Source organism: Coregonus clupeaformis, unplaced genomic scaffold (assembly GCF_020615455.1).
Source record: "Coregonus clupeaformis isolate EN_2021a unplaced genomic scaffold, ASM2061545v1 scaf0348, whole genome shotgun sequence".
Taxonomy (NCBI): Eukaryota; Metazoa; Chordata; class Actinopteri; order Salmoniformes; family Salmonidae; genus Coregonus; species Coregonus clupeaformis.
The window spans coordinates 255,148-270,999 of NW_025533803.1; the positions used below are offsets into that span (position 1 = coordinate 255,148).

At 45.7% G+C, this 15,852-nt stretch overlaps 2 protein-coding genes, 1 long non-coding RNA gene and 1 pseudogene across 3 annotated transcripts; 2 read left to right on the top strand and 2 right to left on the bottom strand.

Annotated features, from left to right (window-relative positions):
• Positions 1-1,393: 1,393 nt before the first annotated feature.
• Positions 1,394-6,252, top strand: LOC123484534 (T-box transcription factor TBX19-like; the record flags this gene model as incomplete). The annotated part of the gene is made up of 6 exons (XM_045214997.1): positions 1,394-1,849; positions 3,248-3,512; positions 5,189-5,323; positions 5,487-5,548; positions 5,972-6,030; positions 6,131-6,252. Coding segments are annotated over exons 1-6 (891 nt in total), but the record flags the coding sequence as incomplete, so codon positions are not given.
• An 8-nt stretch (positions 6,253-6,260) lies between these two features.
• Positions 6,261-7,163, top strand: LOC123484526. The gene is made up of 3 exons (XR_006658563.1): positions 6,261-6,292; positions 6,460-6,592; positions 6,685-7,163. It is a non-coding gene; the product is annotated as an uncharacterized LOC123484526 (long non-coding RNA).
• A 1,088-nt stretch (positions 7,164-8,251) lies between these two features.
• Positions 8,252-12,781, bottom strand: LOC123484535 (annotated as a pseudogene).
• An 838-nt stretch (positions 12,782-13,619) lies between these two features.
• LOC123484536 (coiled-coil domain-containing protein 14-like) lies at positions 13,620-15,791 on the bottom strand. The gene is made up of 7 exons (XM_045214998.1): positions 15,683-15,791; positions 15,380-15,395; positions 15,199-15,281; positions 14,955-15,098; positions 14,621-14,753; positions 14,224-14,446; positions 13,620-13,856 (listed from the first exon to the last, which is right to left on the bottom strand). The coding sequence occupies exons 1-7, from the start codon at positions 15,789-15,791 to the stop codon at positions 13,620-13,622; spliced, it is 945 nt and encodes a 314-aa protein (XP_045070933.1).
• Positions 15,792-15,852: the final 61 nt, after the last annotated feature.

Sequence of the window (15,852 nt, forward strand, 5' to 3'; positions counted from 1 at the left end):
CTCATTGGTTTGAATGGTGTCAGAAATGTATATAGTGTATTATTTTGAATTTAACATGAATTGGAGTATTTAGACTACTGTATAGGTAGAGAACATTGAACAGAACAAGGCTATGTCAATGACTACATTTTGACAAAAATGCAGATAGAACTTTATAGTCCCAAAGTCTAGATTTTTTAGACAACACACAGAAGGCTACATTAGTGTAGTCAAAATGGACTGGCTCTGAGCCCACTAGGTCGTCAGACCAAGAGTGTAATGTTCTGGGAAGCTTTTTACGTTTTCAGTCGTTCATTCTTTAACAACCTATCTCCCGTTGTATATGTTTAAGAGCAGGAACGTGGCCTAATTCTGAATTATTATCCGAAAAAATTACCGTAGGAAATTACCTAGGCTATATTTAATTTTCTTCAGAAGCTTTTCTGTGGTTTTGGACGAGAGCGAGGCTTGTTCGATCCGTGCGCTAAAAGCATCTGATTTCTCTCCTTGCCAAGAGTACCTTTAGTTAGACCATTAACCTTAGTCACGAATAATGATTTAGATAATAAGGCTACAGGCCCACGAAAGCGACGTTAGTCTTTTTGTGGAATTGTGATCATTCCGAACGGAAAAGCCAGTCAACTTGGCTTCTGGCCCCCGCCGACGCACACGTTCGCTATCCATGGTGCTGAAAGTTTGCGACTAAAAAGTCACCATACTGACAAAAGTGGTCAAATAGGCGTATGGCATTTCAACGCAAGATGAGAGAGAGCCTGATATTATTGATAGGTCTTTGGATATTTTATAAAGCCCTAAACCTTTTTGAGAGCGGAATCCTGAAGACTTAAAGGGGCTATCCTTAGCTTAGTTGAAACAATAACAAAGTAAAATCCCGCCTCTGTTTTGGTCAAAAGATGAGGGGATGTGCCTGGGGAAATGTAACCACTCCCAAATTCATAGACCAAGCTATGGATGCAAGGACTGATCATCCAAGATATAAACACTGTAGTTTTAAGCATGTTTTGAGGCTATAGGCTACAGTGTTTGTTTACATTTACAATGTTTACAAGCTTAACATTTGGGTTATGTTGAGGTTTTACAGTTGAACTAAGCTCATGAGGCATTTACACGTTATGTTCTTTAAGAATCAATGGGTATATATCATTAATTTGTAAGTCCAAAATTAGATGCAGCAACTGCAAATTGCCCCTTTGAGGTCTAGGCTAGCTCATCAAAGAAAAAGTTATCTCTCTCCCTCCCTCTTCCTCTCTCTTGCTCTTCCTCTCTCACCCCTTTGACAGATGACGCTCTATAAACGGTCAATTAGTGACAGTTGATCACATGACCGGCCGGCGAAACCTGTCTTGTGCTCAGCACCAGTGTCGCATTGATTTTCAACTGCAGCTTATCATCCTCATGGCTAAAACCCCCAAATGGGAAATCATTTGTTTTGTTTCAATTTAACCGATTCTAACGACGTTTTTCCCCCATCACCTGTTGAGTGAGATATTTAGGCTAATTAGTTATCGATATTTTTTTGGTTTGACCTCATTTTAAACTTTCCTTAGAGAAAAAATCAGTCTTATTTGAGAGGTAGCCTTTAGCCTCGTTCAGGTCCCCAAATGAAGGTTGAGGGTTTGGCAGAAGGTAGCGGCAGGGCTGGGGCTGGGGCTGGGGGTACCCTCTGCCCCGGTCCTGCCAGCCAGTGCTGTATCTCGCGACTGCTAAGCGTGGTGGAGAGCGAGCTGCAAGCGGGGCGCGAGAAGGGGGACCCCACCGAGAAGCAGCTGAAGGTGACGCTCGAGGAAGCGGAACTGTGGCGGAAGTTTAAGGAAGTCACCAATGAGATGATAGTCACCAAGAGCGGCAGGTGAGCTCGAGCTGATAGTGAGATAGACGATAATTTTAGAATAGTCAAAAATACTTTATTGATCCTCAACCGCAAGAGGATATTCACAGACAAACATATAGACAACACCAAATGCAAGTTTCAAGAGTTTGGTCATTTGATCACCCATTATAGTTATCCACCCATTGCTAAATTAATTTAATGAACACATGCAGGATAATTTAATCCTATACAAAAACCAATATTTCTCTGTCACACATATCACTCTAAAACTTCTAACACGTATGTTATATTAGAGGGGATTTAATCAATTACCCAATTAAGAGACCATTCGATTTCAATTAATAATTCGATTTTCAATTACTCACTTCTTCCAAAACGCATATTGATCGAAACTTTTAATTCAGCCCTTTTTTCAGCTTCAAATTTGTGTGAAATGTATATAAGCGTAGCTATTGCCCTATTCCTATATAATCATTACGATTTCATAACAATTAGATCTAAGCGAAAACTATTAATTACATAGGCCTATCTGTCATTTCAGACCTAGTGCTATTGAATAATATTCGTTATTTAGGAATAGACAGAACGTTTTTTTCTTATACTTATTAGAGCTGGAAAGTGTCATAGCCTACGTAACAAAAGGGCAACACATTTTAACAACCAGAAATGTTGAGCTTATGTTAGTTAAGTTTGAGAAAGTTCAGGTCAAATTTAGTAAACCAGAAAATATTGTAAGACAAGGAAGGAGAGACATAAAATGTGTTTTGAAAATGTCAATGACATAATCCTTTATCATGATCCCTTATAGGCTATAGCCTAAGGCTTATACGAAATGCAGAGTTATTAAAATTGATTCAATTTAATTGTATAGTCTGGTGTCTTTGATGTTATGAATTAACATTTGATATGTTAATCGTCTATTTGATTCGTCTACAAAACATTAGTTTGGAACATTCCGACTGCAAACCTCGCCAAGCTGGTTATTACTGACTATATTTATCGGCACATTCTTAAATTAAGAAAACATGTTATTTTTTTAAAATCTGCGTTCTATAATCAGTAATGCCCATAGTGTATAGGACGGTTTAATAGATTTTTCTGGTGCATGGACGCTTTTGTGCCGACCCTCTCATGCACTGAGGGGCGGCTTGACCGGTTTTAGTGGCAGGTCAGCTCACCTGGTGGGTGTCTGTCCATTTACACGTTGACCACTTCAGAACGTTTTTATTTGGGAAAAACAAAACATTATTTTTTTAAAGTAAAAAGAGACAGAAAAAAAATCTAAAAAGTCTGAAACCGCGAGTTTAGAGTTGGATTATGTGTGTGTGTGTGTGCGTGCGGGTGCATACTGCGTGCCTGTGTGTGTGTGTACGTGTATTCATTTGTGCGTTCCTACTGTGTGTGTGTGTGTTCCAGGCGGATGTTTCCGGTGCTGAAAGTGAGTGTATCGGGTTTGGACCCCAACGCCATGTACTCCTTCCTGCTGGACTTCCAGCCAGCTGACAGCCACCGCTGGAAGTACGTTAACGGGGAGTGGGTTACAGCCGGTAAACCGGAGCCTGCCGGTAATGGTTGTGTGTACATCCACCCCGACTCACCGAACTTCGGAGCCCACTGGATGAAGGCACCAGTCTCCTTCAGCAAGGTCAAACTCACCAACAAGCTCAACGGAGGTGGACAGGTAGAGCATACACACAGGCAGGCACACACACACACACACACACACACACACACACACACACACACACACACACACACACACACACACACACACACACACACACACACACACACACACACACAAACACAAACATACACACACACACACACACACACACACACAGTCAGTCCATTGTCGCTAACATTGTTTCTGGGGCTAAGCCAAAACTCAACAGTACATCCCCAGCTGCACTACATACATCACAAACTTCATGTTGTTGCATTTTATTTATTTCATATTTCTTCAGGCAACTTCTAAAGTTCTACTAAAATAATATACATAAATAGACATAGAAAATAATGTATCCCCGACCTTCCTCCTCTAGCAGTAGACTGCTAACCACTCTCCAATTTTCCTTTCTCAGGTCGTCTTCCTTTTCTGCGGGGGTGAATTAAGGGCTACCTAGGCTGCGATTACACAGGCAGCTTAATTCTGATCTTTTTTTCCCAGTAATTGGTCTTTTGTCCAATCAGATCAGCTCTTTTGCCAATAATTGGGAAAAATATCAGAATCTGGCTGCCTGTGTAAACGCAGCCCTATATCTCCAGTGGAGGGGCCCTTCAGTCATGGATCTTTTCATAATCCATGTCTTTCCCCTAATCTCTGTTTGTTTCCCCGAAAAGCGAAACATCAAGTGTGCATTTATACAATTAGTGCCCTGCTTAGGGCCCCTCTCCTCGCCCACTTCACCCTGTGGCCCCTGTCTCCACGGGAACCAGATAAACAGCTCTTAATTGGCTCTCTGAGGTTTAATGCACTTCCTGCTGAGAGCTGCCCACTCCAGGAGGCCCTCCAGGGGCCACATACGCACACACTAACCACTGTGATCTGCCAATTTTTTTTTATGGTATTTACATGAACCCATAACCCAAACAAACACAAACACAGATACGGACGCACACACGCACGTGCACACACACACACAGAAACACACACACACCTCTGACTGGCAGGTAATGTGGTGTTGGCACTGCGTCCGGTAAAGAAGAGCCGAGGCATAATTAAATAATTGCAGTGGTTAGTTGTACATTATGGTAATTGCCTGTTTTTTTTTTTACTATGTAAAATTGATTTATCCATCAGTCCTTCAGATGTTTTATAGAGAGATGGAGGCAAAAACAGCATATTTAAAAAGCCCACACACACTCCAACTAGAGTGTACACACACACACACACACACACGCAAACAAAAACAACACACACACACACAGACGGAGAGAGAGAGAGAGAGAGCCCTGGGCAGCTGGTTGGTGTGAGAGGTGAAGCTAAGCTCCCAATTAGAATAAAAAACAGTTTGTTTTGTCCTCTCTCTGAGGGCTGTAATTGGTTAATTGGTGGAATGAGCGATTGAGAGAGAGAGAGCCAGAGACTAGATTTTATGCTAGAATGGACAGTAATGAAGTAATATTGTAAGGACTGTAGTCTATTTGTTCTTAGTTTTAGGGTTTGGGGTTCCTGCAAACCTCTCCCTCAAACTGTCATAATGTAGGCCTACCCAGTGTTCTGAGTTGTACCCACTCTCTTTCTTTCTCTTTCTCTCCCTCTCCATTCTCTTCTTTCATCCCCCCTTCTCGTTCTATTTCTTCCTCTCCTCTCCTCTCCTCTCCTCCCCCATCCCCATCCTTCTCTCTCTCCAGATCATGTTGAACTCTCTCCATAAGTATGAACCTCAGCTCCACATCGTGAGAGTGGGCGGAAGCCACCGAATGGTCACTAACGTCTCTTTCAGCGACACACAGTTCATCGCTGTCACTGCCTACCAGAACGAAGAGGTGACTGGTCTCTCTCTCTCACACACACACACACACTGTCAATATCAACTGTCATTGAATCAGCGTCATCATCCAGAGTTCACGATTAAACTTCTTGATTAAGCCAGAGCGCCTAAAATGTGTGTATGTTACAGTCAGTGACATTGTTTATTTCCCTCTGAAGATCACTGCTCTGAAGATCAAATACAACCCCTTCGCTAAGGCTTTCCTGGACGCCAAAGAGAGGTAAGGCCTCATCTGTACCAGCTAGCGTTAGGGTTTCCCACCAGGATATCGCTATGATATTACTACATGTTAGCATTAACTTGTCCCATTATGATATCACTGCGGGCTAGCATTAGCTCCTGAAATGGTAAGTGATTAGCGGGTCGTTATTAGCTGTTTAAAGCCTAGTTCACCATCTCTATGTGAGGCTTGTTGAAGAGGCAGTGTGAAGTGTGTGAGAGAAACTAGAGCTCCTAACACACAGACACACACACACATACACAGACACTACCTTAGCTGTTTACACGTATTTGCTAACACAATTAGCATGGTTAGCACAGGTCTCACACTAGTCACTGTAATGCTGTATCTCTTGCTTATTTGAATCGCACCAGTTCACAGAGTGAACTCATATAGCTTATCATTGAATTATTCTCTTTGCAGGAACCACCCGAACAGTCCATTGGAGTCCCCATTTGATAGCCATATGGGAATTCAACACTGTGAGTGGGCCTTTAGGACTAATTTGATTCAAATTGAATTATTTGAATCTACTAAATAACAATAATACACTTTTAAACCTTGTGTTCCCTCTTCCTATAGGTGGTTGGTTTCTGTCTAACCCAGACTCGCTGTGTTCAGGTGGGGGTCCTAGCTTCCCCTATAGCGGGGGTCTGCCTCTCGCCCCTCTCATGGGTACAAGCACTACCCCCCAGGCCAGCCCCCTACCCTCCTCCTACCTGCCGCACCGCACGCACACTTCTGGTGAGACACACCGCCATCTCCCCAGCTCTCTCTCTTCCACACCCTTTTAAAAACTTTTGTTGAAAAATGAAGCTATCACACCAGCCTGACCTGTTCCCTTGTCCCTCTTGTTCCCCACCCCTTTGTCTCCCGCTCCGCCTCACCCTCATCTCCAACCCTCCCTCCAGTCTCTCTGTCTGAGGGGCTACAGGTGTTGTCTGGGGGTCCTGATGGCTGGTCCAGTGTCTCCTCCCCCGGCCCCTCCTCCTCAGCCCTACCCGTGACCACACCCTCCTCACCCCCGTCCACCAATAGCAGCAGGTACGACACGAAAACATAGATATAGATTAAGTAATGGTATAGCTCTTTAGAATCTACAGTTTTTGTTTATAAAGCAAGGTGTGTGTTCTCAGTCAGTACCCGTGTCTGTGGACGGTCGGGCGTACAGACGGGAGTACCGCCTCTTCTCCCTGCGCCCAGCTTCACGGACCAATCAACAGCGAGAGCCACCCACAGCCACCCAATCACGTCCGGCTGGGCGGGCCCGGTTGGCCACCTGTCTCCACCCATTCCTTCTAATAAACGATGTGATTGGTCAATGCCCACATGGGCATGATCAGTACTGCCCTGGGACCCGGCACCGGAAGGCCTTTAATTAACTCAACATCTTAGATGCTGGGTGTTCCTCTGCCAAGGCGTTGCAAACGTATGCCAGATCTTACATCTTCTGGAAAGGTATTTTAAGTATCAGCTAACCACATCATATGTCATAGCAATCTGATGCCCGACAGCACAGTCGATGACGTGGCACGGAGCCATTGGTTGATGAATGCAACGTCTGAGCAGGGCAACGCGACCAATGTGTATGTGCATATGATGCCAAACAAATGTGTTAGTGTATGTGCACCTCAAAAACAAAGGCCTAGATTCAATCAGATCAAGTGTTAACCAGCAATAGCAGACGCCTGCATAGCAGATGTTTAGGTGTTGTTGGAGGTGGAGGTGGAACTGCATTGGAGCTATCAAATCGGTGAGCCTAACCACACCCGCATTAGAAGTTCAGAACGAGAAAGTGTAGGCTATATAGAAATAATGACGCTCAAATTGAAAATCGTTAAACTAAATGAGGATTTCTATCATCTTAATGGAGGTGTAGATTACATCTCACATTCCAGTGTTCAAACGTGTGAACAAGGCTGCATGGGATTTCTGTTAATGTGACTCCGTGCAGCCAATGACAATGTCCGCTTTAGGTATAATGCCAGGAGCCACTTGTGGATCTGACAGCTCTAACACAGTTCCACCACCGACACCGCCAAAACAACCGCTATGAGGATGTCAGCTAAAGCGGATCTGATTCAATCGAGCCCTAAATGTCTCTGTCTGCTTTCAAATGACTTATCATTCTGTTTGTGGTTCAGCCCTGACAGATTCTAACTCTGGGCCCTAGTAAAAAGCTATGTAAAACTGCCAGCCTTAATATGCAGGAGTCAGAAGAAATAACTATGTGAAACTACGGTACAGAAAAATATGTGTTATGTGTCTGTGCCTTCATTTTGTAAGCTTTATGATAATGTTTCTGTCTGATAAATGCTGTTCATTGTAATACGCTGAAAATAAACATTGGCCAATCAAATCTTTCTGGTATGTGTGTTTTCTGGGTGTGTGTAACAACATAATGACTGTTGGCGTTGCGTAAGCACTAGGCAGTCTGGGTACACTGTTAACACACAAATTCAGCACTGGCATGTGAGTTGTTGGACAACAAATAAATACTCTACTTATCAAAATGACTGAACATCTCTACAGCCAGGACACACAATTACATAATAGTAGAAAAGTACAAACTTTAAATGCAGACTTCTGTACACAAAATTGCTTTACAATTACTTAGACACAAACTCTTCCTTAAGGGACCAGTCACACAGAGACTGATGAAAACTCCCCTGCAGCAACACACCTGCTTCAACTAACCCCCGGTCCAGACTGAAACCCATGATTGGTTGAATTCCAAAGCAGGTTTGACGTCATAGTGTTATAATGACGTTATCACAACAGCCCTATGACAATGTTATAATAGCGTTACAATACTGTTGTGGAACAACATCGTCAGCTTCCTCCTAAATACAGTGAGTTAAACTCTGCCTCCAGCAGGTGGTCTTTGTGGGCGGAGTCTGATTCAGGACAGGTGATGTCATCATCTCCCAGCATCTTCCACCAAGGCAGGCGACCGGCCTGGAGCATTGCATTGTGGGATTGCCGGGCGCGGGCGGCTACGGGGGCAGAGCGACTCCTGAACACGTCACAGTTGGTTACCGTGGCGTCACTGAGTGAGGGGGCATCTAAGAGAGAAAGATAGATGAAGGGAAGGAGGGAGAGGAAGAGAGGAGAGACTGGTGTGTGTGTGTGTGTGTGTGTGATACCTACTCAGCAGCAGTTCCAGGTCAGTGTTGATCTGTGCCAGCAGGGCCTGTGTGTGTGTGTGTTCTCTCCTCTCCGCCTCTCTCCCCTGTAGATGCTGGAGCAGCAAGGCTTGGGTCTGAGCATGGAGCTCCCTACTGTCCTCTAGAGACACCACAGAGGACTACACACACAGAGACAGATCGTTACACACACACGTTTGTTCTCCTATCCTTGTGGGGACCAAACAAGACTTCTGTACACAAACAAACAACTGATTCCCATTCAAAATCCTATTTTCCCTAACCCCAAACCCTCATCGTAACCTTAAACCTAAGCCTAAAATATACTTTTTCCTTGTGAGGACCGGTGAAATGTCCCCACTTGTCCAAATATTCCTTGTTTTACTATCATGTGAGAACATCTGATCCCCACAAGGATAGTAAAACCAAACAGACACACAACTTGGAAGTAATATTCAGACTCACCGGGTGCAGGGCAATATGTTCCTCCACCTCTCTCTTCAGCTCCGCCCTCCGACTGTCAGTCAAACCCCGAGGACCAATCCAAGGAGAGAGGGAAGGAGGGGCTTTCTCAGCTCTCCGCCGCTCAGAAAGCGAAGAACCTAACGGGGGAGGGACAATAAACTGTCAAGATGAATTCAGATGCTGCTGCGTGCTACATTTGTTTGATCGTTGTGTTCAGCTTTAGCTTACAACAGCGGTAGTCTATTGGAAGTGTGTGTGTGTGTTAATACTGCTCTCTGCAGGACGACAGCAGCTCTGTGCTCTGTGTGTGTGTGTGTGTGTGTGTGTGTGTGTGTTAATACTGCTCTCTGCAGGACGACAGCAGCTCTGTGCTCTGTGTGTGTGTGTGTGTGTGTTAATACTGCTCTCTGCAGGACGACAGCAGCTCTGTGTGTGTGTGTGTGTGTGTTAATACTGCTCTCTGCAGGACGACAGCAGCTCTGTGCTCTGTGTGTGTGTGTGTGTGTGTGTGTGTGTGTTAATAATGCTCTCTGCAGGACGACAGCAGCTCTGTGCTCGTGTGTGTGTGTGTGTGTGTGTGTGTGTGTGTGTGTGTGTGTGTGTGTGTTAATACTGCTCTCTGCAGGACGACAGCAGCTCTGTGCTCTGTGTGTGTGTGTGTGTGTGTGTGTGTGTGTGTGTGTGTGTGTGTGTGTGTGTGTGTGTGTGTGTTAATACTGCTCTCTGCAGGACGACAGCAGCTCTGTGCTCTGTGTGTGTGTGTGTGTGTGTTAATACTGCTCTCTGCAGGACGACAGCAGCTCTGTGTGTGTGTGTGTGTGTTAATACTGCTCTCTGCAGGACGACAGCAGCTCTGTGCTCTGTGTGTGTGTTTCTCCGTTGCTGGAAGTTCCGTCTCTCTCGGTGGCCTCGCCAAACCCTCTGGATCCGTATCGCAGCCTGCCTCTCAACCTCCCCGAGGTACTGCTGCACCTGACCTACACACACACACACACACACACAATGTGAAGGCTGTAGATGGCAGGCCTAACTAAACGAACAAACTGGCATCATTCTGCTCTGTCTCTGCTGTAACAGGTAGTGTGTGTGTGCCTGTGTGAGTGTGTGTGTGGTGTGTTTGTGTGCCTGTGTGAGTGTGTGAGTGTGTGTACCTGTGTGAGTGTGTGTGTGTGTGTGTGTGTGTGTGTGAGTGTGTGTGAGTGAGTGAGTGAGTGTGTGTGTACCTGGGGGCAGTAGGTACAGTAGCTGTAGTTGTTTCTGATGGAACTCTCTCCTGGCTCTCTGTCTCTTGACACACAGCTGTAGTCTCAGCTCCTCCTCCCAGCACACAGCCTGAGCCTGCTGCACTCCCTCCGCCGCCGCTCCCTACACACACACACACACACACACACACACACACACACACACACACAGTGAAATGTCTGTGGAATTATTATTATCGTATTTATTTAACCTTTATTTTGAGTCATGCTGAGACCAATGTCTCTTTTACAGATGAGCCCTGGAATTTCAACACATTTAACAGAGATACAAAACACGATCATAGATTGGTGAAAAAGTAACGGCCACACACACCTGAAGCTCCTCTGCAGTGTTCTGACAGCTCTGGGCAGACTCTTCACTCTCCTCCTGGTCTGATAGGATCTCCATGCTGCCTGGATCACAGACGCCGCTCTCACACACTCCTCTGGCCACGTCTGTCAACAAAGAGAGAGTGTAAGGCACGCACACACACACGCACACACACAATATATTTTACCTCTGTGTGATCAGCTGGTTTGGGGACTTCTCTTTGCAGCAGCTTTATCAGCTGGTCCACTTCCTCATCGAAGCCCCGTCCCCTCCACTCTCGACCAATCATGCCCTCCAACCCTGCAACACACAAACCATAAAAAACGTCATGATTGCTTTTGCAAGCATATAAAGTCTACGCATGAAAGTCCTTTTTTAGTTCATAGCCTGAAAATATGCAAACCCTGCCCCCTGACCTTTGAACCTGTGGATGATAAGCTGCAGGGCGGATTCTTGCTGCCGGGCAACCAGGAGGAGCGTCCTAATTGCTGCCCCTCCCACAACAGGGTTGGATGTGTGAGCCATTCTGTACACGACGTCATCCAGAATCACAGACAAGGGGCCTTTTCCCAAACCTGCTACTAACTCACTACAGAGAGAGAGTGGGGTAATGAATTGATTGTGTGTGTGTGTGTGTGTGTGTGTGTGTGTGGTAATACGCTACCTGTTGGCTGTCAGAAGCTGATGCCACAGTGACACACACACGGTTCCCACTCTCTCCTCCTCACTCATTAACATCCTCTCATAGTGGTCTGACTGCAGGACTGAGTGAGAGAGAGAGCGAGAGAGCGAGAGAGCGAGAGAGAGAGAGAGAGAGAGAGAGAGAGAGAGAGAGAAAGAAAGAAGGGTGTGCATTGTTAGTTAGGTAAGGGATAGGGGTTAGGGGTCTGTTTGGTATTGGACGTTAGATCTCACCTTGTGTGGCCAGGTGACCATGGGCTTTCAGAAGCCAACACACAGAGTCCATCACCTTCCTGAAGAAACGAAACATCTCACGCTGCCCATTCTCCTACAGAGAGAGAGAGAGAGAGAGAGATGATGTCAATAGACATATTTTTGTTGAGGACATTCCAAACTTTAAATGTTACGTCCCTTACCGCCAAAGCTCTGTTCATCAGCCGACTGGCCAATGACAGCAGGCTGTCTGTGACGGACGGGAGCAGCCGCCTATGGAAGGCCTCAGTGTCTCCGCCCAGGTCCACACCCACACAGCAGGAGCTAAAGGAGAATGCATATGCACACAAAGAAATCAATGCCAAACCACTGCTAGCTAAAGTTTACATACATATGACCCCCCCCCCACCTCATAGATCTGCTTGCATCAATTATTATTCCATCCTAGGCCTATCAGGGGCCTTGAAGAAGTATCTGGGGTAGGCATTGTCCATTGGTAGTGTCATGTCTAGGGTTGTTTGTTTTAGTACAGTCAACACAGACTTTGTTGTATCTTTTTGGTGTGGTTCAAGATTCTAAAATCGTACCTGAGAATTTCTGCCAACTGTGTGGCAGTTGCGTAGCCTCCTTCAACTTTGGCATAGTTCAGTTTGAGGGCGTCTCCTGCGCAGTATTGAAGTATGCCATGGCTGAACAAGGCGTTCTTGAACGCACCCAACTCTCTATCGTCTTGGACAGATATCCTATTCAGAATATCTTCAATGTCGAAAAATAAGGAATGATAGTTAGTTGGGTATCAGGAATGACACACACGTGCAAGCAAAGTCAAATAACACGTTTTTTGCATATAAAGGAGTTAGCTAACTAATTTAACCTTGTAATTTTGAGAGAACTTGAGGAACCTTCTGCTCTGGCTTAATGTTTGTGCTCGCGACCAGTGCCCGTAGCCCGGCGTCTGTGTCATTTCTAGCGAAACTCATCGCGAGTTTATTACAGTAATCTTTCGCTCCCAAATCTGAATTATAAAACCATATACAAAATTGACTAGCTACATTATTCTTCGAATGAAATCAGACGCGATCAAATAGAAATCAATTTTCGTGCTTTCTTGTTGCCAACAGCCACAAGCACGGACCAGGAAGCTTAACTTGTTTCTACAGCAACACTCCTTACGTCACTAATGTGCGACTACAGTTAGCAGGGCACAATTCCCATTCTTTCTTTACAATACATCATATTTCCTTCTCCCTTAATTCAAATGACGGGTTGGTTGTTTAATAACAAAAACCGACACGTGCTCAACTATGGGGCAAAAGAGACAGGGTTGGCATATATTGTTGATAACATGTAAACTATATTTCGTCTCCAATGTTTATTGAAAACATAAATGAAGTTGTACAATGAGCACTTGTCTCTCAAATACATCATTACAGTTGTTGGTTAGCTAGCTAGCGAATTTGAGCCATATTACCACTGAAGTGACATCTGTCAAAACACCTCAAAAAAGACATGGTATCAAAAAGAAAATACAACTAGCTGAAATGAGCCGCTTATGATTCCCCACATGGCAGTTTCTTGTCATTGTTGCTAGCCATCTGGCCACCCAAAATATAATATGCCATTTAGCAGACGCTTTTATCCAAATCAGTCATGCGTGTATACATTTTTACGTATGGGTGGTCCGGGGATCAAACCCACTACCCTGGCGTTACAATCGCCATGCTCTACCAATTGAGCTACAGAGGACCAACACATGGCCTTCTCCCCCATTGAAGCTTGTGCTTCGTTTTCGTGAAGTTCTCAGCTAACCAGTCTATAAAGTAAATAATAAATATTAACGAATAAAGAATACATATTTTATTTGCCATTTTATTCAAATAAAGTAAAAAAAAAAAAAAACACTAACCTAGAAAAAATACATTGGTTATTTTATTACATTGGAGTAGATTCAGACTACCTCGCTGTGTGTGTGATTGCATGTGTCTCTGTCTGTCTCATCTCTTGAGGTCCTGCTTTATAGTTTTCTGCAAGCTGGCAATGCTGGCGTCCAGAGCGGCCAGCCCATTCCGGAACTCCTGCTCGTCACGCGTGTCAAAGGTCGAGCTTGACCCTGCGCTCCAATCAGAAGCCAAGGATCTGACCTCACATAAGGAGAGGCCGGTGGAGTCAAGTGAAGAGTTCTGCCCCTTACCCGGTGATGCCATATCCATGTCCAGACGGCGCCGGTGACTCTGGGACAGGTCAGAGGGTCCTGCGCCATTAGAGCAGAGTCCGTTCGATTGGTGGAGATTAGAAAATAGGCTTTTTAATTGAGGGAAACTCTCGAGGGCAACACTGAGGCTCTGAAGACCCTGCGGTGACCTCTGACCCTGAGCATAAGCTCCTCCTCCTCTCTGTGACACCACAGTAAGCGGTGACCCCCCTCTCTGTGACATCCTCACAGGAAGCGGTGACCCCTCAACAGGAAGTGGTGACCTCTCATTCTCTCTCAGGGGGGCGAAGGCCAAAGGCGGGGTGGCTTTTCTTTCCAGAGCCACACACACACTCATGTCCTGATTTGCAGACGCACACACACTCGGACCACCTGGCGCAAAACACACTGAAGTCCTGCTGGTGTGTATAGTTGCATTCAGGGCCTTTACAGGGCAGGGAGACAGAACCACACCCCTTCTGCTCCAGCGACCACAGGTATTGGCTGACTGGGTGGTCTGACGGACCCTGCTGGTCCTGGTATTGGTCCAGAGCTCGTTTAGTGAGAGGGAGGCGGGACGTAGGGATGTCAGTCACAGTGGGAGACTCAGCGACAGGGACCTGTAGAGCTCTGAGAGAGAGAGAGAAGGGTAGAAAGAACGAGCAGGAGGAAAAGACAGAGAGAGAGAGAGAGAGAGAGAGAGAGAGAGAGAGAGAGAGGGGACAGGTCGATAGAGAAAGAATGTCAGTAAAAAATAAAAATAAAAACTCCTTCAATCAATTATTACAAAGTACACACACACACCTGAGGTGCTCCTGTAGTGTGTGGATCTCTTGCTCCCTCTTCTGGATGTTGAGGGCCAGTGCAGTGTTCTCCTTCTGACACTCCTCCAGCCTGCTGTTACAGCCCTGCACATCAGCCAGAGCAGACTGCACATCTACACACACACACACACACACACACACACTTATATAAAGAGATTATATCCATATTAGATAATACACACAGACACCACAGAGATCCTTTAATCTCAGCGTAATATGGACCAGTTTAAGGCCCCGATCTTCATGTATTTTATGACTCCTCCTGATTCTGGAGATAGAAAATAAGTTGAGTACGTTCCCCCCTCATCTATTACCTTTCCTGATGCGACTGCACTCCGCTTCACTCTGCTGCAGCTGGCTGTGTGTGTCCACCAGGGCTTGCCGTAGCTCAGTGTTGTCGCGCTGCAGCTCTTGCAGACTTGTGTGAGCGTCATTGAGCTCCGACTGCAGAGCCGACACTAAGAGACAGAGGAGGTTAGATACTTAGAGATACAGACACACAAAATAATAAACTCACACTGATAGACAGTTGAAAGAGTGTCGGGCAGTTTATCTTACCGTCATTGTCACAGTGGACATATCTGGCCTCCTTCTCTGCTCTCTCTCTCTCCTGCAACTGTTGGTTCACTATCCTCAGACGCCTGAACACACACACACACATACACACGCGCGTTAAAAATGATCAACCTTCTGTATGAAACACTCACACCAGGACCTGGGTGATGGGGATGGTCCTGACCTGCGTAGCAGTGCGTCTCACTGCGTAGAGGTTGCAGGACCAGAGCAATCTCAGCCTGGATGTTAGAGCTGCCCACCATGACAGGAAGTAGAGACACTGTCTGCTCCAGCTCACCCACCAGACGCTCTGCTACACCGTCTACAGAGGGGGAGGGGGGAGGGAGGGAGGGAAAATGGTTTGAAGGAGAGAGAGTGAAAGAGAGAGAGAGAGTGGCGGAGATCATTAACATTTGATTAAATAGTCATTTTGACTGACTGATTAGTTGACTGATTATTTTGACAGTTTGGTTGATTGAGTGATTACCTTGGCCAGCGAGCAGAGCCTTCAACTCTCCAAGGAGGTACTGAACAGTCATCACCTGACGAGCCGTTTCCTCTGGACTACAGCCCTTACAGCCCACTGCCAGCGCCATGCGTGTGTAGGAGTGTGTGTGGTTGGGAGCCACACCTGGATGTGTGTGTTGTAAGTATGCC